The 22527-nt window shown below is 33.8% G+C and overlaps 1 protein-coding gene across 3 annotated transcripts in view; it reads right to left on the reverse strand.

The window, feature by feature from the left end:
- Positions 1-20056, reverse strand: part of LOC124364376 (chitin deacetylase 1) — a 35400-nt gene extending 15344 nt beyond the window's left edge. For all 3 annotated transcript variants that reach the window (XM_046819782.1, XM_046819783.1, XM_046819780.1), the window contains exon 1: positions 19923-20056. In XM_046819782.1, coding sequence (XP_046675738.1) covers positions 19923-19977 — 55 coding nt within the window. In that variant the 5' untranslated portion in view covers positions 19978-20056. The remainder of the gene's footprint in view (positions 1-19922) is intronic.
- Positions 20057-22527: the final 2471 nt, after the last annotated feature.

Genomic DNA, 22527 nt, shown 5'->3' on the forward strand with positions numbered 1-22527 from the left:
TTGCCGACTAAAAGAGCTGGTTCCTTGGTGTACCTCCTTTGTGGGTCAGAAACCGATCATGCGGGAAAGATTTAAGCAGTTTAAATTGTCGCGGTGGTATCAATGATGAATAATTAGATTTTTTAGATTTTGATTGTGTGATGGATCAGAGTCTTAGATCAACATCCTAGAGATCCTTTGTAAAGATTCAGTTCCTTTGGTTTCTGGTGTTCAGAGAACATTTCCTAGAACCAATTGACCTTTACCATCTTATGGTAACACAGATTACAACTATGTACCATCCATCCTTGCTTCTTTTTACAAGAATGAAAAAAAAAATACTACTGACTCCGTGCCTAGAAAAAGCCTTGCAAAATTAAGCTTGATGTGATACCATGTTTTAGACAGTAAAGCATGGTCTCTAAAAGTATTCGCCCTCATACCCTGGCCGACAGTATAGACAGGATCAGAGTGTGATCTGTGTTGGAGCATCAACATCCTAGAGATCCTTTCCAAAGATTCAGTACCTTTAGTTTCTGGTGTTCAGAGAACGTTACCAATTGACCTTTACCATCTTATGGTAACACGGATTACAACTATATACCATCCATCCTTGCTGCTTTTTTCAGGTATGTAAAAATACTACTGACTCCGTTTCTAGAAAAGAGCAGAAGACTTTGCAAACTTAAGCTTCATTTGATACCATTTTATAGACATTAGAGAGTGGTACCTGGTAGGTTGGGAGTGCCGATAGCCGAGCGGTCTAAGACGTTGGACATTGAGTCTGAGTTAGAGACAGCGCGGGTTCGAATCCTGTCTGTGACCGTTGCACTTTTTATCAGTACCAACGACCTTGTACTGTACCGACTCTCCCTCTTATTCTGCTTGATAAGATCCTCCCACAGGCCAGTGGCCCATGAGGACGGGCAGAGTAAAGGCTTAAAAGGCGATCGGCTTCTCCTTTAAAAACAAAAAAAGGAGCAGACCTGGTATGCTCAATCTTTCAGCTTTGGATCCCCAGCCAACCCTCCTGTAAGGCATCCATCCTTGCTTCTTTTTACAGGTATTCAAAAATACTACTGACTCCGTGTCTAGAAAAGAACAGAAGACTTTGCAAACTTAGGCTTCATTTGATACCATTTTATAGACAGTAAAGAGATGAAGCAAGAGGTGGTTAGTAAGGGGCAGACCTGGTAAGCTCAATCTTTCAGCTTTGGATCCCCAACCAACCCTTTTGTAAGGGATCCATCCTTGCTTCTTTTTACAGGTATGTAAAAATACTACTGACCCCGTGTCTAGAAATAAGAGCAGACGACTTTTCAAAACTTAAGCTTCATTTGATACCATTTTATAGACAGTAAAAAAGGTGACGCAAGTGGTAGTTAGTAAGGGACAGACCTAGTATGCTTTATCTCTTCCAGCTTTGTACCCTCAACTAACCCACCTGTAAGGATGAATTTGGTGCTGTAAGGTGAGACAATCTCGGTACGTAACATGTAACCTGTGACTGGAAGGTGAACAGTGAGCTCATCCGCTCCTGGGGCCATATATTCATAACCGGGACCAGCATCTCGGCGGCTACGTGGCTTACACAACCAGCCGGTCTTGCCCAACTGCTGGGCCGGGCCAAGCGGATCGGTCTCTGCGGCTCTGCGGTACCGGTAACGCAACGCCCGTTGCCGTCCGAGTGTCTTATAAACGGTAGGTTACCGCCGCAGTACGGACAATGGCTTGTAACAGTATCAAATTCAAGGAGGTGTCCTTTATGATTTTACCGTACACTGAAGAAAAATACGATTCTTGTAAACACACCTTACAGTTTCTCTTAAAATATGTTATAACTGCGGAACAATCATTGAAGACAAGAGAACAACGGTATTTTTTTGTTCTACGATGAACTTAGGGGCTCTTCGACTTTTAGACTCTCTAAATTGTGCCTAAACCCAAGAATGCACATATAAAAGACAACACAGAGCTAAAAATCCACACGAGTTTTCATCTCCCATTATGCAAAGTCTTTTTTATTCTCTTTCAAAACATAGGGAGAAGGTGAGAGTATATCCTTTTTTATCCATTCAATTGTATATAAGGGTATTTGGCATAAAAGGCTAGCCCATAGGCTATTTGGAGAATGTACTCCAAAGAAGAATTTTAAAAATATAAACATATATCTACATAATAGTAGCTTTACGTGGTTCGTTTTGGTATCCAATTAATTGCATACTCATAACTATATTTAAAAATTGTAATTAATAGAAACTAACTAGCAATTTTACCTTATCCAATTTTATACATAGGAGTTTTAACACGTCCAATGAGGTAATGGCCCAAGTAAACATTTCTAAACTAATTCACATGCAAGGAACTTAAAAAAACAATATAGAACATCATATTTAAATTAATTCTCAATTTTATTTAGACATTCCTATGGCATGTAAAAGATAAAAAAGGGGATCATTAGACATAATAGCCATCATTTTGGCTACTAATATTAAGCTTCTTAGTAAGAAAATCCGACGCGTAAACCAGTTGACCTTGCCGCGCCCACCGATCAAAGAAGTTTTCGTTCCGGTCTCATGATTGGTAACCGAATCCAATGCAAATATATTACTCCTAAACTAAAATACTTATTTTGTTTTTTAGTTGTAAAACTAAAAAAGAATGAAAAATGGCTTCCGGGCATTCCCAGCAATACGCCACCAACAAAAATTACCATGATTTGAGTTAGGCAGTAGTTCAGAATTCAGGCTGAAATATACAGTCTATTTATTAAATGGGCGAGAAAAATGTACGTGTATCATGGCAGGGAAAGTAGAAAGAAGAGTAAAACTCTTTGAGATAATCTTCACCTTTCTCTGTCTTTAGAAAGAAAACAACACTTTCCTCTTTTGACAAACACATAACTAATTATCTTTCTCCTGAATAGTGTAATGATTTTCAAAATGATACATGAACATATGTTATCAGTTTTGCTTATCACTCTTCTCTGAGAGTTTACTATACTTCGTCACATTAAAAATTACACATGACTATTTTATGTAAAAAGCTAGTATTGAATACTTATACTTTCTCTTAAACTTTATAATGTGAAAACAAATATGCATTTATAAATAACGGCTGCAGTATAATAAGAGGCCACCACCACAATAGAATCATATTTATGATTATTTAAACTATATAAATAAAAATGTTGACACGAATTACGTTATATAAAAACTAACTGTTATGTGTACCTATAAATTGTAACAAACAAAACAGTTTAACATTTAGTTACGTTTTACTGTTTTTAAAGATATACTATGATTCTATTGTGGTGGTGGCCTCTTATTATACTATGATTCTGTTGTGGTGGTGGCCTCTTATTATACTGCAGTCTAAATAACACAAATTCCAAATCCTTCTTTGTACTGTTGATTTATTTCGTCCAGTGCACAATCAAAGTATGGAAGACGCTTATACGGACAAATACATTTAAAATCATTTTTTTTTTAGAGAGAGACAGGGGTGAGGACAGCTGTAGAGGAGACGGATAAGCGTACGGGTATTTCGGTAGCGGTGTGAAATAAGTGAGTGAAAGCTAGTGAGTGAGTGGGGAGGCGCGGGCTCAGGAGCTCTGTAACCGAACCAACAACTTTCCACTGTTTGCGACATTTCTACTGGCCCTACCCGGATACACTAATTAACCCGAATCATATTTTGGATTTATATCGAAACATACTCATATATTGCTCTTGCATTACGTTTAAGTAGCATTTATAAAATGCAATACGTTTGCCAACCTTCAATTTTAATTAGTATTTTGATATTTTTTTACTCTAATGTCGTTCGATCATAATTGTCATTCGAAGTTGCTGCCGTTGCATATTAAATCTTAGGAATTGGAAAACCCTTTTGACTCTCTTCGTTTTTACATTAATACTATTGACTAGAGTAAACCTCACAAAAACCATTTTTATCTGAAAGATGCAAGAAAAAAAACCGAAATAATTTATTACAACAATTATTTATTTCTTTGTTTGAAGTTTGTTTTTCACGATGAAAGGATTGTGAATGATATTTCCGGACATTTTCAATCGTTCAGTGATACTAAAATTCAGTAACACTGCGTTTCGAGATCTGCAATCTGATCTCTTCTTCAAGTAAATGACTAAACTAACACATAACATTACAAAGTAGGTTAAAATAAATAAATCATATCAGAACTTTGTGACAAGCGTGTTAGGTTAGTTATTTACCTGAAGAAGATATCAGATTAGAGATCTCGAAACGTAGTGTTACTGATTTTTTGTATCAATGAACGATGGCAAATGTTCGCAAAAAATCATGATTCTTTCACAATTATTTTGATATTATTTCTTAGAAAATTCTAATATTCTTAGACTAATTTTGATAAACCCTTAAAAAACTAATTATCTCTTGTAGTCCACTACAGTCTGAAAAATTGTAAATATAATTCTTATTATTTTACCAGAATCATATATTTTTGTTTATAATTATTCATTTAAATTCCATACGTTTATGCAAAATTGATTGTCTAACGTTTAAAATCTCACGAAGGATGTAGTATCACAAAACAATTTTGGTGTACTTATCGTTTACCAAAATTAATTATTTTTAGAAATGAAACTATTAAACTCAATCCTAAAGCATCACAATAACAATTTAACTGATTTGTAATTTGGTAAGTGTTAAAGAAATAACTTAAATTTGTATATTAAACACAACAATACAATAATTTTGTTATAAATAACCAAGTGAATTAAGCAATGCACGAAATACATTTATCAGCCCGTTCCCATTCTTATGAAGTTCCTTAGCAGTGGTTGTAGAATTATTCTAACATCCTAACACTAGTGAAGCTAATGACTTGGGATTACCGTCCAAGACTGAACAGGTCTTGGGGCTGTTTAGTTAACGAAATTCCAATGGTATGATGTTTTTGGAGATTTAATATCCTGAAGACATTATTAGGGAATTTCTATAATTTAGAATGCGAAATCTGTCACAGTTATTTCAAATACATAGATTATTAAAAGGTCAATTAGGCAAGCTTCAGAATAAAATATATACGTATTATTGTATAATATTTACATATAAACAGACATGCATATTCTAATAATCAAATTTGAATCGAGATTTCGACAGTTTCTGAATGCACTTGAACCAGAAACTGTAAACAACAACATTTAATTCATGGCCAATCATCAATGGTATTGAATTGTAGGTACATCATGGAAGATAAAATTGTGATTTCAATGAACCTTTAGAGAATTTAGACCTAATTCACCTAAACATACTTTAACAATCGAGTTAATTTTAACTATAGTAATGTCAAATTAGTATAGAAATTGAATTCCTTTGAGTTGCTGCGCGCTGGGCAGTTCTCAAAAAGGCGCAAGGAAACTTTGGACAAAAATATTGAGAATTTAAAAATGCTGATGTTAGTGCTGATCCATAATAAAAGGAACTGAAGTTTCCGGTCGTTTTCCATCATACTATTGTTCAGTTATAAAAGCAATATGTTTCGTGATATGTTATCTGATCTCTTCTATAGGTGGATAACTAAAATAACACATAACTACAACATAGGTTAAAAAAAATAAAACAGTTTCAGATTTCGAAACATAGTGTTAATAATTTCTTGTACGATAGCAAATGTCCTAAAAATCATCATATCGTCGAAAGCACATTTGAAACAAAGAATAGATTTCATCATAAATTTATAGATGCAGTTGAGAATCACTCAGAGCCAGTTATTAAGTTATCAGTGCTTTTGGATCCAAGGATATGGTAAATTCTTGTTCACACATTGTTAAAAATAACTTTAAGTTAAGGTATTTTCATCTTAATATTTTAACAGGATTGTCAACTGTACACATACGATAAAACTATACATGTAATTGGAGGAGTATATTGATATGATTGAAACAAAATATTTTACCGATATAGTCCCAAATAAGCAAGAAAACAACCATGGTGTACTGAAATCACTGATTAATTGCTTTGCCAGAAATAGTATCTATCAGCTAAAGTATTAGATCTGGTTCAGCAACAATTTGGAAAAACCTTCCCCTCCGAGTCTATGCCGTAAGTACGTGAGTGAAAGGAAATATGAGTCATGTTGTGATGACCACAATCTTCTCATCCAAAAGGAAAGGCTCGTTATTACATTTAAGTGCAAGGCAAAGTCATCTTCCTTCCAGACTTCCTTGTTCCGGTAAAAAAATATTCGCCCCGTGACTCTGCAAAAGTTCCTTTCTTGTAAATATAGTCCAATGATTCTGCTGATTCTGAGTTTTGAACGTCAAATATTACTTACTATATGTAACTCTTCAGCGCGTAACTAAGAAAACCTTATCCAATCTACTACAACGTCTTGAAGATTACATTTATGTGCAAGGCAAACTCATCTTCCTTCCAGACTTCCTTGTTCCGGTAAAAAAATATACGCCCCGTGACTCTTCAAAAGTTCCTTTCTTGTAAAGATACAGTCCAATGATTCTGCTGATTCTGAGTTTTGAACGTCAAATATTACTTACTATATGTAACTCTTCAGCGCGTAACTAAGAAAACCTTATCCAATCTACTACAACGTCTTGAAGATTACATTTATGTGCAAGGCAAACTCATCTTCCTTCCAGACTTCCTTGTTCCGGTAAAAAAATATACGCCCCGTGACTCTTCAAAAGTTCCTTTCTTGTAAAGATACAGTCCAATGATTCTGCTAATTCTAAGTTTTGAACGTCAAATATTACTTACTATATGTAACTCTTCAGCGCGTAACTAAGAAAACCTTATCCAATCTACTACAACGTCTTGAAGATTACATTTATGTGCAAGGCAAAACTCATCTTCCTTCCAGACTTCCTTGTTCCGGTAAAAAAATATTCGCCCCGTGACTCTGCAAAAGTTCCTTTCTTGTAAAGATAGTCCAATGATTCTGCTGATTCTGAGTTTTGAACGTCAAATATTACTTACTATATGTAACTCTTCAGCGCGTAACTAAGAAAACCTTATCCAATCTACTACAACGTCTTGAAGATTACATTTATGTGCAAGGCAAACTCATCTTCCTTCCAGACTTCCTTGTTCCGGTAAAAAAATATACGCCCCGTGACTCTTCAAAAGTTCCTTTCTTGTAAAGATAGTCCAATGATTCTGCTAATTCTGAGTTTTGAACGTCAAATATTACTTACTATATGTAACTCTTCAGCGCGTAACTAAGAAAACCTTATCCAATCTACTACAACGTCTTGAAGATTACATTTATGTGCAAGGCAAACTCATCTTCCTTCCAGACTTCCTTGTTCCGGTAAAAAAATATACGCCCCGTGACTCTACAATAATTCATTTCTTGTAAAGATAGTCCAATGATTCTGCTGATTCTAAGTTCCGAACATCAAATATTACTTACTATATGTAACTCTTCAGCGCACGTAACTAAGAAACCTTTAACCAATCTACTACAATCTCTTGAACAGTACATACATTTAAGTATAGGGTTTTTTTGGAGCAGTAACAAGCTTTATAATAGTTAACGTATTTATTTACCTTTATTCTGAAAAGGTCTTAAATCAGTCTTATATTATAAACGACCTCCACAAAATTAAGATAAACAATATAAATGTTTTGAAACTTAAGGTAATTTATAACAATCTACAGATCTCGGACTATAAATATTTTAAAAGATATAGTCGTGTCTCACCTACCTAAAGAGAAAACACTTTTCAGTCATTTTTATAAAATTTTGGTATTATACGTGATCAAATATCCTGTGAAGTTTTATGAAGTGTTTTGTAAATCTTTAAAACATTACGAGTAAAGTCGACAACCACAAATAAATCTGGGACCGATTCTGTCTGAACGTAGTAAATGTATTGTACAAGTAGAGTATACAATTCGACACATTCATAAAATAGTGAGCCATTTTAATTTTCGATGTAGCATACCCTTAAAATGATTTATGAAAAACTTTCAAACAAACTATAGCTGTCTTTCTAGCTTTAAGCATGAATGCGTAGTTAATCCGGTATTGCAAAATCTTCTGCGATGTATAGAAATTCCTTCAGGGTGTGGCAGAGAACATATTAAATTTGGAAAACAATAACAGTGCGTCAGATTCGTTAATAAGTTTATTAGGTCATCACTTATCTAGCTATATTAATAACTTTCACTTTCTCCCGGTGACGTTACTATACCATTCCGGGCGTTGGCTGTGTGATAGTTGTGTTACAATAATGTTTCACTTCCAAATATAAACGTCGATCTATCAGTAAAGCGATGTTCAGGGAAGGCAACAATTTCCACGAATGTCTGGTGATTGAGTTCTCACGGCGTACATAAGAGCGGTTCGACTGCTATGGAAGAACAATCGGAGGTCATATTGCACTGTGTAAGGCCAATCGTCTTGTGATGTATCGAAGGTAACAATCTCCACCTGAAGTGTTGCATAATAACAAGAGTCCGTGAGAACAAGAGTCTGTACTTTCCGAGGCGTGCCGCGGCAGCTGCCAACAAGCCTTCCTTCACATTTCAACCTCTCCATTGTTACCTGATTTAGTACATCCTATTTGTGATTGCTATTTACATCGTCTTATTATTTGTACTAAGCACCTTCTTAATTTATTTATTCGTCATCATACTGTACGAAGCAGTCTGGGGATCAAGTGTCAATTTGGACTGTATAAGCAGACAACCTCTCGTAGTTTTTCTTAGGAAAATCTCTATATGTATATCCAGAAGCCAGCCAATCTAGATTTGATTGATGCCGAATTGGGAGGGATCGAAAGTGTTGAAATATGAAACAATATTGTTTCTCAGATTACATTTTTCTAGCTTAATACACTTAAACCCAACCGTCAGATAACTAGATAAAAAGACAACTTAGAAGGTCTGTACAGAGAGTGGAGTCTCTAAACATATATCACTGGTGCTGATTTACCATTTATTTATGTATCCGATGGTTTGTTTTAAGCTTGTCAAACCGATTAGGAAAAAATTATTATTTCATTTGATTTTTGAACCTTTTTTATACTATTTCAATTTGACCTCCACCACCAACACTATTGCAACTGACGTTCGATTTTTTCATAGGGTGAATTTCTCTATCGTTTAGAAGAAAATACATGTTGTTTACGTATGTAGTACAAATTGACTCTTAGCTCCAGGGTTATAAGTAAATATTTTCAATCGCCGTTGTAAATATCGAAAGTACATCAATTGGTAATGCCGATTGCCGAGCGGTCTAAAACGTTGGACTTTGAGTCTCAGTTAGAGATAGCGCAGGTTCGAATCCTATCTGTGACCATTGCACTTTTTATCAGTACCATCGTCGACCTTGTGCTGTATCAACTCTCTCCTTCATTCTGTTTGATAAGATCCTAGCACAGGCCAGTGGCCCATGCAGACGGGCATAACAGGGCTTAAAAGAAGATCGGCCTCTCCTTTTATAAAACAAAGGAAAAGGTAAAATACAGAAGTCCCACTGGATTCACAACGGTGATTACTAGACATATCTAGAAAGTACCGTTATGACATATAAATCAACACTATTTATATAACGGATATGTTTACTGGCCTTAGTAATATTCTCAGTAAAACTAAGTTTGGATTGTCTTTCATGGGTTTATCCGGTCTACATCAGCAAACACCTGGATGTTTGTCCTGATTAGTAGATAGCTGTGTACTGTATTGTAACACCAGTTGCGCTAGCAGTGAATTAGTTATAATAATAATAGTCCAAGTATTTCCTTTATGGTCACTGCAAAAAGCCGTTAACAAGTTTGCTAAAGAGCGATACATGAAATTTCACGATGGGATTGACAATCTATTTATAATTGCCAATTAATATACACGATCGTAAGGCACATGATGATTAAAATTTGGGCGATAGTGGTTAGCACAATGGTTACTCGAGAAAGCCTCAAAACCTACCTCGACGAGATTATTATAAAGCTATAGAAGATGGGGAAGTTAACATGTCTGTTTGAGGTGTAGATATTGTTAAATTAAAATTTGTCAGCATTACACGCACTAGCGTCCTTCTCATATACTTTCAGTTAGATATATTTGTTCAGATCCTCTCATGCTTTTAAATTTCCAATATTATTTATATAAATCTTCCTATAATCTCATATTCTTTACTATTTGATACATCAAGTGTTTCAAAGATTATTGACTCAAATTATATCAATGAACTCCATTTATGTTTTTACATATGCTTTCATAATCGAAATATTGAAACGTTTCTCCTCAAAAATGTAATTAAAACTACGAAAGCTCTATTACAAACAGCTGTTAACGAGTTCATGGAGATATCAGCAGTGAAAGGCTCTCGGATGTCTAACGCGGTTATTATTCTGCTGAGGTATTACTGTATCTTTTCAGTAGTGTTCTCAATGATCTAGATTGAGCCTGATTGTGTTTTAAGGTGGAAAAAACAAAATTCTAATATCTATTGAATGATTTCTTTTCCGAATCACTCGTTTCTTTTCATTGATATAAACTCTAGAGAGAATCAGTACAAAAAGTTATTATGTTACAAGACCAAAGATCCTAACTTGACGTCGAACGTAAACTAATCCCAACTAGTAAGTTTCCAGGACGTAAAAAACTTATCTTAAATTCCAATATTAGTGTGGCACTGGTGGATATTAAAACAAAATAAATACTAAAATATCTCAAATGTTTTGGAATGGAGCTTGCTTGATAAGCGGCTAAAATTCCATCCAACTATGACAGATTTTAGTCAGAATCTCAGTTAGAAATCTTGCTCCTCACAAATTGGCAGATTTACTGAGTCAACTTTCAACAAATTTCTTTTCTATTTTTTAACCATCAGCTTTTAGCTATGGAGTCGCGTGGCTCTCGACCTCCAAGGTATTTCAGTCCGCGATCTCTCAGCTAGAAATCCGTAACTATATCCAGTAATAAACGGAGAGAACATTTTAGCTTAATGCTTACTCATTGTACGAGTTGAGGACCTCAAGTATGTACTTTCCCCAGAGGGTTCACTTCTGGCTGGTTTATACCTTCCAGTTGAACCCACATTGGGTACAGCAAAAACCGATGTGTCACTTAAATCTGGGGCGCAAGGGTAATTCGATAGGTCTAGTCTACTGCGGGAGATGACTGTTGGTAGGGTTCGTTTCATAAGAGTCAAAGGTTCTTGCCAGCCTAGACATAAGGGTGTGCCACTCCCTGCATGCTTTGACTGGAGATGCTGGTTCAGAGCTAGCTTTCCCTTCTTCCGAGGGAACATGACTTGAGATTAGTGTCTTAAATGTTTCCTCATGAATCTCGACAGGAGGCGGCTCCTTCCCCCAACTTTACCCACCCAGAATATCCTGTCACTCCGGAAGCAGCGCAAAGGTACTTATAGGACTAGTTGCAATTTTCAAAGCTTCTTGTCCTAAGAGAACAAAAAAGTATGTACTTGGCGAAAATATTTTATTAATTTGTAATTTCCAGAATTCTCTTATATCTAAATTTTCGATATCTTGAGTTTTTAAAAAATACACGCAATCCTAACACAATCTCCCAGCCTTAAAATATACATTCTTGCCCGTTTTCAACTATTTTTGGAAAAAAATCTGTTCTTTAGTGACTTAATCCGTTCTAATAGCTTTCCAGACACATCTAAAACTATAAATATCTAAAATGACGTATTATTACAATGTCTATGACTGTGATGGTAGTTAACACTGAAAATAACCGGTGCGATATAACTACACAGTTTTTAACAGTTTTTAAAAATACTCGTAGAAGGCGTTCAGTCACAAATCTGGAGTCTATGAATAAAGTTTTTAAGATTTTAAGTGAACCACGGATCGCGCTACGACGGAACGAGTGGAGTAGAGGCAGACAGGTTGCTCTATCGGGGCTAGAGTGAAAGTGAAGAAGAAGAATAGGGAGATCTGACAACGTTGCCACTACCGGTTTTGTAAGTTTACGTAACTTAATCTCATATTAAGTGTTCTCAGAGGCTGTAACGTCGGGCCACTAATACTTTCAACGGGAATTTACAGCGTTCTTTTGTTTCTTTCAACATTCTTGTTGCCTCATTCGGTGATGTTTATTGTATAAAAACCCCGGAACATGCCTTCCAGTCTAACAAACTATCGTTTAGATTCAAATAAACAACAAACATCCAGGCGGGTGCCTATTTCTAGGTGTTTGTCCCACACTCAAGGATTGTGAAACAGTCAACAAAATAAGTTCCTACATTTCCCTTCACTCCAAACTGTTTGTTACTTTTGTCAGTCGGTTGTGGTATTTTATGTATTTTGTTTCAAAAAGTGATTTAATACCTTCTTTCAAATCTACATTATACATTGAACCTTTAGAAAGCCAAATTCAAATATAAAGCCATGAAGGATTGTCGCTGTAGTTTTTAATACTTTTATGGTTACAGTGAAATCATTGCTTTTAGAATCCAAGGGCAACATTGATGTGGACAACAATTATATTATCCGCTAGATCAAATTTATTAACTATATTTAAGTTATTTGTTTGAGGAATAAGTGGTATTCGTAAATCTTGAACGTGATATTAATTATCAGTAAATATTTTATTATAAAGGCCCTGATATACTCCTCTTAAAATCGTGACGTCACCTGTCCGAACGATAAATCTTGATAGAAAGATCCTATAAGATTAAAATCTGTACATATATTCCTCTTGATCCAAGAAAGAACTTAAAGAGTAAACATAAATGGTACAACATTTTTATACTGGTCTCATGGGTAATCATGGTGGAGCGAGAAAATCGCAGAGGTGTCAAGTTAATCTAGCAACTTCCAGAAAAAGTAAGAAACCGACTAACACAATAGATTTGAATTTTAAACTCCACAAATTTTTCATGACCAAGGCATTTTACGTTGTTGGCGAATGTGTGGAAAGTCGCTGAGAATAATACATGTTAAATTTCTCAAATAAATAAAGCGCAACTTCCTAACAGTGATGTGTAAGGTATGAAGTGAGTGAAAGTAAGATGGAAGTGTGAAAGTAAGATGACATCTGAAAATGTACGAGTATATATACAAGACGATTATGGTGTAATTTAAACATTACACATATAAGTTATTATTATACATTAAAGTTATTATTATTTTATTATATGACATAGGGGCACGAGTGATGAAATTACTTTTTTTGTAAAGCTTGTGTTATTTTCTGTTGGGAATTCTTTAATACTCTATGGTATCGGTTAATTAACCAATGTATCATATTGGAACAGAAAAAGAAATATTATATGATAATTTTCCGACTATAATTTAAAATGTTCTAAGCAGTATATTTTATTGATCCATTATCAATACACGTTCACATAATGAACACATTATGTGTTTTAACTAAATATAATAAAAAAAACGTTTTTTAATGAAATTTTCTCCCTCGATTAGCAATGCTAGAGGGTTAGATATAGTTATACCTATAATGCAATTTAATCACTACTTTTCTGAAAATAAATAAATTTTGAAAAAAAATAAAAACAATAGAAATGCTTAATTAAATATTATGGTAATTAAATATTACGTGACTCATTAAGAAAATGTTATTTTCGTGAATAATTCTGAAAATAACAGTTCCAAAGATATTTAAATAAAGAAACAATTGTAAAATATCTATATAGATCCAATAATTATTGGTTTTTTTCTAGAGATTTTCCATATTTGTACACTGAAGTACATAAATAGATTATATTGTAGATTAAATTTAAAATATACTTTAAGCAGACGTTCTCCTAACAAAATATGTTAATAAAAGAAAATTTGTAATTGCAAAAGAATTTGAACTTGTTTAGCTTCATTCAGTAATTTAGGAGAGGAGAAAGTACGCGTAGTAAATGAAGGGGTAAAGGAATATTGTAAAGTCGCCTAACCACGCTTTTAGTGATATTTACGAACTACCAAAAACTTAAAACCAGCGATATACACCTCTATCAATGCACCCGATTTCCTCACATACCAACTTACCTCACATAGCTAGTGGATATCATATGTTTCACATACCAAAGTTCATTTCTTGGAGTACCTAGTCGTAAATCCAAAACAGGACGAAAGGGCCAGATCAAATAAAATCCAAATCTACACAGGTTAATACTAGAACCAGTATAAGTCACTAGTGTTGTGCCATACCCAGTAAATGAGTTAGCTAAGTCTCACAGAACGATCGCGCTGTGAAGTGTGTTACAGTGAAACTTCTGTTCTTTTCTGTCCAGCAGATCGCGGACAAACTGATTGTACACTACTCGTAGACGATTAATACCGCTTACAATGAACTTCTGGACCGTACATCACTACTCTCTGGCGTAAACAAAGTGATAAGTGGAGGATCTCCACTTGGTATATCAGTGACAACAAACCGTGTCGAATGTATGGTGTCTCTAATTAGTGTGGAACAACTGCTGCTGTACAAACCAGTATCAGATAAAGCCCCAGTAATTTGACAATTGACCCATTTGGGAGCAGGATATTGCCATAACTGCCGGGGATAATGACATATACAAGGCTTGCCAAGCAACAGGGATGGAGAAAGTCAATGAGGGGTCTCAACTCAAAACAAGTACTCTTAGTAAACTTCAGAGGTAACAAGTTATAATACTTATAGCAAATCGAATTGTGGAATAGGTCTATCAAATAGGAAATACCAACCATAGCACTCACCTCCATACGTGAGTTTTCTGATTCACACGACATCGAAATATTACTTATACAATTATAGACCATTTTGATATTAGTCACATAGGAACAAGGTTTACAATCATATACTTGTACTTCTGCTTTAAGTTTTCGTGGTACAAATAATGGTCATTATTTTAATAGCATAACTCATCCCAAAAATTTTATTTTATATTTTTATTGATTTTTCAAAATTTTGTCTTTTATCGTTTAAATACTTTAAAGGTATCCACTTTAGAAGAATAAAGAAAACGTTTTTGCATGTAAATGTATATCAGACATACAGACTAGACTGGTACCTTCACTTTTAAAAAGCCAAAAACATACACAGAAAAAAACCCTATTCAAACGATCATTTTGATGTGTAATGTATTTTTCTGTTACTCCTATTCTACTTTACACTGGGTAGGAATGTCAACCACCTCCCCTCCAACACACTTTCCCTTACTAGCTTGACATGCGTATTATTTTGAATAAATATCAGTCTTCATTATAAATTTCACTTCACGTTTCAAAATTGACGTTGCAGGCATTTCAGGTTGATGGGAAATCAAATATATTTTAAGTATCTTTGTGAGTTACATGACATGTTAAATAGTCCTAATCAGGACAGTTTGCTGAGTAAATTCCTTGGTATCTCCAGCAGGCCATTTAAATCTTATTTTTCTCAGTAACATCAAAAGTAAGAGGTTTACCACTGCATGTGCTTTAAAAAATTAGACAAATAACATCATGGGAATAAAATTTTGGATTGTGTTAATAGAATTATCAAGAAATCTCTTTCAATGGACACCAAACTCTTTCCGACAGGCTATAGCTTCCTAGAATAAATAAAAGGTGTTATTCTGATTAACAGGAATATTCTGGAACAAGAGCGTTGGAAATAGAGCTGATAGCAGCAGTTAGAGGGGGGCCTAAAATTTTATTCCGCCCCGGGTCTCCTAACGTCTTGTTACGGCCCTGTAGTGAGTGCAGCATGTTGCTCTGGTTGGAGGCAAGGTCGGGCAGGTTTAGAAAGTGGTATTAATGGTGTGCAGTCTAAAGGACACGGATACTGGTTTCGATTGAACTGAATTTAGAAGATGTTTAAAACATAGGATATTGTGTTGATTTATAATTGTTAATTTGGATAAATACTTATTATTATTGATTTATTATTACTAACATGTATTTGCACTTTCGCTTCACAATGATGACGCAACTCTAACAGATTGAATAATGTTAGACAATCAGGACAATCTACCGCTTTAAAATTGAAGTCTATCATTACACTAATAAATAAATATTAATTCTACTTTTTCTTAATAATAGTTTAAATGTGTATTGGAATCAAATGTTTTATTCGTGATTTAATGTGCAATAAATGTAACAATAAATAAAAATTAAATATATAAAACCAGCAGTTTCACTAAACAGACTAACTTCATATGAAATGACAACATACGAGAACATTAGTAATATTTATCGCTTATATACATTTTGTAAATGTATTTAAAGAAATCCATACAGCTTGCCATTATGATCAACAATACCCTATAGTTTTCCCTAACCACTTAGCTATGAACTAATGTCTCTTTCAAACATTAGCTAAACAAAACTACTCAGCTAACCTATCCTCCTCATTAAAAAAAACTATCATATTTTTCATTACTCTACGTACAATATCTAGGGAAATAAAAATATTCCTTCCGGTGTAAAAGGAAAAAAGGTAGATTTCATGTTAAAAATATGGAATATCTATTTCACAAGGCGAAGTTAGGGTTGAGAAGATGATGTTAGGATGTATTATCCAACGAAAAATTCATTATTATTATGGAGTTAATTTTACAAATCTACCAATTATATGGTTAAATTTTAAAGGCAGTGATGGTAATGATTGGTAAACGCTTAAAATTTTGAAATTCATCTTATCACCTTACCATTAAGCATATAAGGACAATAACGTTTCTATATTGGACTTGATGAAATGAGACAAAACATATGTTCCTTAACACAATCACTAATGATTCGATGTTATTGTGTATATAGGTATGCACGTATATTTTTGTATTGTTACTGTATACTTCTCAAAATTGGTATTTTTATTGTATATTGATTATTTTGTTGAACCTTATGTGATAGAAAAAGTGTAAGAACAAATCATTGTTGTAAATGAACTTATAAATCTAAAAACACTTTCCGTTTTATTCTAAATGTTTAATAACCGGGATATTATTTATAGTTGTTAATATTTTTAACGGCCATCATCTTTATATTAACATTATATACAAAGCATGTGTAGGCATAAAAAGTTATTGGAGTTGCTTGAAAGTTTTAAAAATATTCTTATAATTTAGGTAACAGTAATAGTTTAAATATAAATCTTTCATAAATTCAATCGACCACCATCTGGAGATAGTTCTTCACTGAAGTTTGTAATTTACCTATGCACGTCTACTGTAATCTTTAATATTTTATTCAGAATCCGATGGAATTAATGACAATAATTGTCCTGTCAGCTATAATACTATATACTTCCTATGGCCACCATTTTCAAACTTTAAAATACACTGAAAAGATTAAACGTTGTTTAGAATTGCTAAGTGTTTCAATTAAATTTGCTATTTTTGGTGTATCTTGGAAAATAATTGTGATACAAATACGTACGGTCGCCCTCTGGAACACGTTTATTGGTTGTGTTTGATCAACTTATCCTAGCCAAATAACACTTCTATACCAGGTTTAGCAAGTATCTAATGAAATTGCGGAAGCTACCACTGTTACTAGCCAGTATTATATTGCACAAACCCACACCCGTATCCAATACCTAGAAAACTTTAGGAAATATCAATTCAGTAAATTGTAATAACTTGAAAGTATGTTACGGTTTTAATTAATTTATATGCTCTAATTATTAAATAAATGTAATGTTACAATGAGATACATTAATATGTTTCAATATATATTCAATTATACTGTTATTGTAATTTTCTCCTCCTGTTATCTTTCTTGAGCCTCAAAGTCGCAGCCTCAAATCAAATAATGGTAGTAAACAGAAATGTTTTTCAGCTGTCCCTAATGCATGGCGTCCATATAATATAAGCTTATTGAATACAAGAAATTATTAAGTTCATAAAAAATGTACGTAATATAAATGACTTTGTTATAGAAATCACATTCAATGAATATTGGAGAAGGTTGGAGAATTTAATTAAAGGGGCACATGAAATTGAATCTCTTACCAAACAATCAAATGGAATGTAAAGTAATACGGGTATAATTCCTTGTACTGGATGTATCTAAGTGATCCGATATATTCGATGAGCAATAACGCTATAAATAGTAAACTAAAGTTTTTCTGCATGTTATTTAAGTAAAAATTGAAACACGTTAGGTGTTGAAACCTGATAAATATCAGGCTATATATCAGGTTGTTTTATCTATAAACTAAAAGTGTTACTGCATGTTGAGTTATGGTACTGTCCTTGAATACTGAACAAAACGGAAAATATGTAATTCATGAAAACATTTGTAGAAATAAAATTGAATAAAACGATTGCCTTCTGTTAGTATCCCAAATCCAATCTCATATGAATCAAGTTTAATGGAAAAAGTACAATTTCACCAATAAAAACAATTGTCTATTTGTAAATTAAACCAATGCAATTGAACCATAGAACCTACTACTATCTTAAAAGTAAAAAGTCAAAGATTCAGATCGTGATTAAAAAATATAAGAACATTAATTTTTGTTATTGCTATAATAGATTGTAAAAGTAGTCCCATTGAAGTATTTTAATGCAACAAACCGATATTTGAATATGTATAACCTTAATTTTAATTTTTTGGATGTACGACTGTTTGGCTAATGATAGGATTTGTTTAGTAAATTTATTATAAAAAACTGACAATTTGTTTATTTTGATAATTAATCATACGAATGATACTAATGAGAACAAATAAAACCAGGTAGAAGCAATCATAATGAGATATTGATAAATGAAGTACAAATGGAGGGTTGGGTGGGGGAGGCCCCTCTGGAGTGGTGGGGAGGTGTGGAGATGGACTGCTGACTCCCTGATGGTTTCTATTCGCACAAGGATCTCAAGGTTGTACTTTCCCAACTGACAATGGGTAATCACGACACAAGATTGCCCTCCTGTGCTGTTTTGCAACTCTCCTCTCGAAATAATCTTCCCTCCGGCTCGACGAGGCGTTTACCATTCTCACGCTCTTGACAACCTAACCGCATCCCCGCACCAGGGAAATGTCAGAAGTGCAACAGAGCTGAGAATTGCAGTTTCAGCTGGTCGGACGATATCAAACTTATTGAAACATTCTATGAAGGAAACACACTGAATAAATAGAAATTGATTAATACTACTTGCTACCTAATGGATTTGATGTCTAGTAGACAATAAATAAATAAAATATTTATTTCACTGTATACATATAAAAGCATAATTCTATTTCCAAGAGCCAATTAAAATTAAAATGTATGGAGCTGTATTGATTCTTGTAATATCTTCGATGCCACATATAGTATCAAAACACTACCACAAATTTCGTTTTTAAACCCAATATAGAAAGTAACATCATATATCCATTTAGCATAGGCGATGTTTGAACAAGAGCTGGCCAAGATGTTTACGAAAACCCTCCATTAGGTCAGCATACTATGGGACAAGTCTACGACACTCAGGAATGTCTCCGCGTTGCATAATGCTGAATACATAATGAACCAGACCCGCCTGGCCCTGCTGTAGGTCGCCCCTCCTTGCACCACAGGTGTTTTAGGAATGTGTAAAGTGCATATATAACGTCATGAGGTTCCCCTTCAAAGTGTAAAGACGGGAAGACGGTTATGTATTACGTATGGAAACGCAAAATAATGTGTATTCGAGAAAAGGTTTCCGTAATACCAGCGTTAAAGTCTCCGTAGCTTTAGCACTTACGGTGCTGATAAACTGTTAGCTTTGTGCAGCAAAGTGAATGTGCAACACTGAACAAAGATTGTAGTATCGTAATGCTTTTATATATACAAAAAGAACACTAAAAGCACATTTTATCAAAGTACAAACAGAATAAATAGATCTATAGCCTAAATCTTTTTTTTTATTTGACTAAATAGGTAAGAAGCATATGTGACGAAAATAAGTAAGGTAGTAATGATTTCCCAATTTGAGATTTTTAGTGGTCAAACGACTCCAGCAATGTGGCCTTGGGATGACCCTCATTACCTAATCAATTAAACAACTAATTAACCAATTAAGAGGTACTTACCGATTTGTACGGTGCAAATGAGAAACGCACAACACACTAGGGGTCTCCACGTCATGCTCCTTCTGCCGTGGACACTACTGTAGTGGAGGCCCCGCCACCTCCGCGCAGCTTTTATATGCGGCCTACATAGCGACGCGGGGAGAAACCGCGAGCGCTTACCAGCCCCGCCGCGGCCTATAGACCCTTATGGGGGTGGTTTGGTCTGCACGAAAAAGGTTAAATTACTCGGTTTTCTTATTTCATACATTTTAAGTTCAGAAAAGTATACATACTATATTTGGTACGACCTTCAAAGAGTTTTTTTGTAGGTGTGAGTAACTATAGAGTACGATTTAATTAATAACACATATTTATTTAAACAATAACAAATTTCAAACTTGTCCTACACAACTTCAAAAAGATATATAAACTAGTTTCATTTAAAATATCGTTATAATTTTTATTACACGAACAGACTTACTTATCCAATAAAACATAATATCTAATGTCATTACACCAATTTAAAAATTCGTAAAATTCAAAATTATTTTCTACGAATTAATTTTATAGCCTGTATAATAACTGCTTAAATTATTACACATTGTGTTTTGTAGATAGTATGTTCTTACTGGAACTTAAGCACCAGACACGAGAAAATAATTAAAACTACAATGTTATTAGTTACTTGTGCTAAAAATACCTTGGTATTGTTTTTATAACAAATAACTAATTTTCACAATATATTACCTATAGCATAATATTGAACGTTTTTAGCATAGTTATGAATATCAACATCAACTATATTTGCTTAAAATGTAATTCATTACCCTTTTGCACATATTGAACTAAGTTTATTTATTAAGCAATTTTATTGATCTATTTAAGCTATTTTTAAATCAAAATAAAAGTTCATAATAATACGAGACTTTGTATTCTGTCAAATATAATATACCTTATATTTCGTCAAAATAATTCGTATTCTTTTATAATTAACAAAAACTCTAAATCGAATCTTCAAAACTACAATGTCCAAATTTCACTTGGAAGGCTGACAAAAGACATACAAATAATAATAATAGTAATAATAGCCATATTTTGTACATAGAGTAGTGTAAAATATAAAAGTTAATGTAAAAACTAGGTACATATGTTATACAGCCTTATATTATTTTATTAAACTACCTATTATTATTATAAATTTATTTACATTCGAAAAAATAATAAGATTCTTAGACTCAGTACCTATAAGTTATATAATCTAGATGAACCTAGACAACCAGTTTAAGTCTAATCTAGATGAAGAGATGTCTCTGGTATCGAATCGATGCAAAGACTTCGTCACCGCCGTTTTTTGGATCTCTTCAGATGGACGCGGACTCCAGATTCCAGAGGTGAGATGTTTCAGGTGCTGCACTAAGCTGAAGGTCAAACGGGGCTGAACTCAACATTCTCATTAAACTAACCCTTCCCAACATAGCTACGTTATTTGCAGAAAAATTGGAAGCTCCACCGTGCTTTAAAATCATGTCTAAAACATAGCAGTGCACTCAACTGTGCAGCAGAATACCTCTTCATATATCTCAGTAATTAACTATTTTAAGCCCGATTACAGGAATACTAAATGCGTAATAATATGTAATAGTATTACATATTATGATGTAATATGATTAAGCCATATGATGATTTTAATTCGGAAGTGGACATGTTTAAGTTACAAATTATGCAGTGTTCATTGTTAAGAGGTGCTAAAGTTAAACAAAATTGCCACTGGTTAGAATTAATTATGTTTCACACGCCATAGAAGAGTTTACTTTGTTACTACAATTAAAAATAGATACTTCCTCAGTCTAAGAATCCCAGTTTAGTCAAAAAGTGCCTGTTTTCACTAAACTTTTCATTTGTAATCTTCTTCAGGTTTAAGTTATTTAACCTGCCCTAAGGACAGTTTGCTTTGTTGCAAATAAAGAAAAAAGTAACATATTTTCTAGATATAATTTATACGTATATATCTAGAAAATATATACGTACATAGGTCTGAATATTCTTCTGCGGTAAATATGCGTCTATTTCCACCAATTTTAATCTTCTTCTGGCCTAAGGTATTTCTGGTGTCATATCAGCATTTGCATTGTTGCCTTTTTCAAGAAAATATATAAATTCATTGGTCTCAAAAGTCTACTTTGGTCTAAAGTGAAAAAACTTCGGCCATTGCAATCTACTTCCGGGGTAGGTGTCTTTTATTTGTTCTTTTGCAGCACAATACATGTGAGTCAAATTTCAACTTTCAGAGATATCGGAAAGTCGGTGAATTAGTGAGGGCTTTGCCTTCTATAGATATTGTGTCATTGTTACTATGTGTAATCTTAAAGTGCACACTTCGGTAGAAAATTATATGTGTCGCTATTTCATCTTTAAAATAAAGATAACACGACTCAATTATAACTTTTTGTAACCTAGACAGATATATCAGTCATGACTGACGATCTCAGCTTGTAATCCAATAATAGCTGATAACTCAGGAATAGATATTGAGAGTTGTATTGTGTTGGATTGATGGAGAACTCACACTAAGGAAAGAGAGAAAATATTAGCAGGAAGGATTGGAACAGGTTACATTCAGTAATAT

This window comes from Homalodisca vitripennis, chromosome 6 (genome assembly GCF_021130785.1).
Source record: "Homalodisca vitripennis isolate AUS2020 chromosome 6, UT_GWSS_2.1, whole genome shotgun sequence".
NCBI classification, from domain to species: Eukaryota; Metazoa; Arthropoda; class Insecta; order Hemiptera; family Cicadellidae; genus Homalodisca; species Homalodisca vitripennis.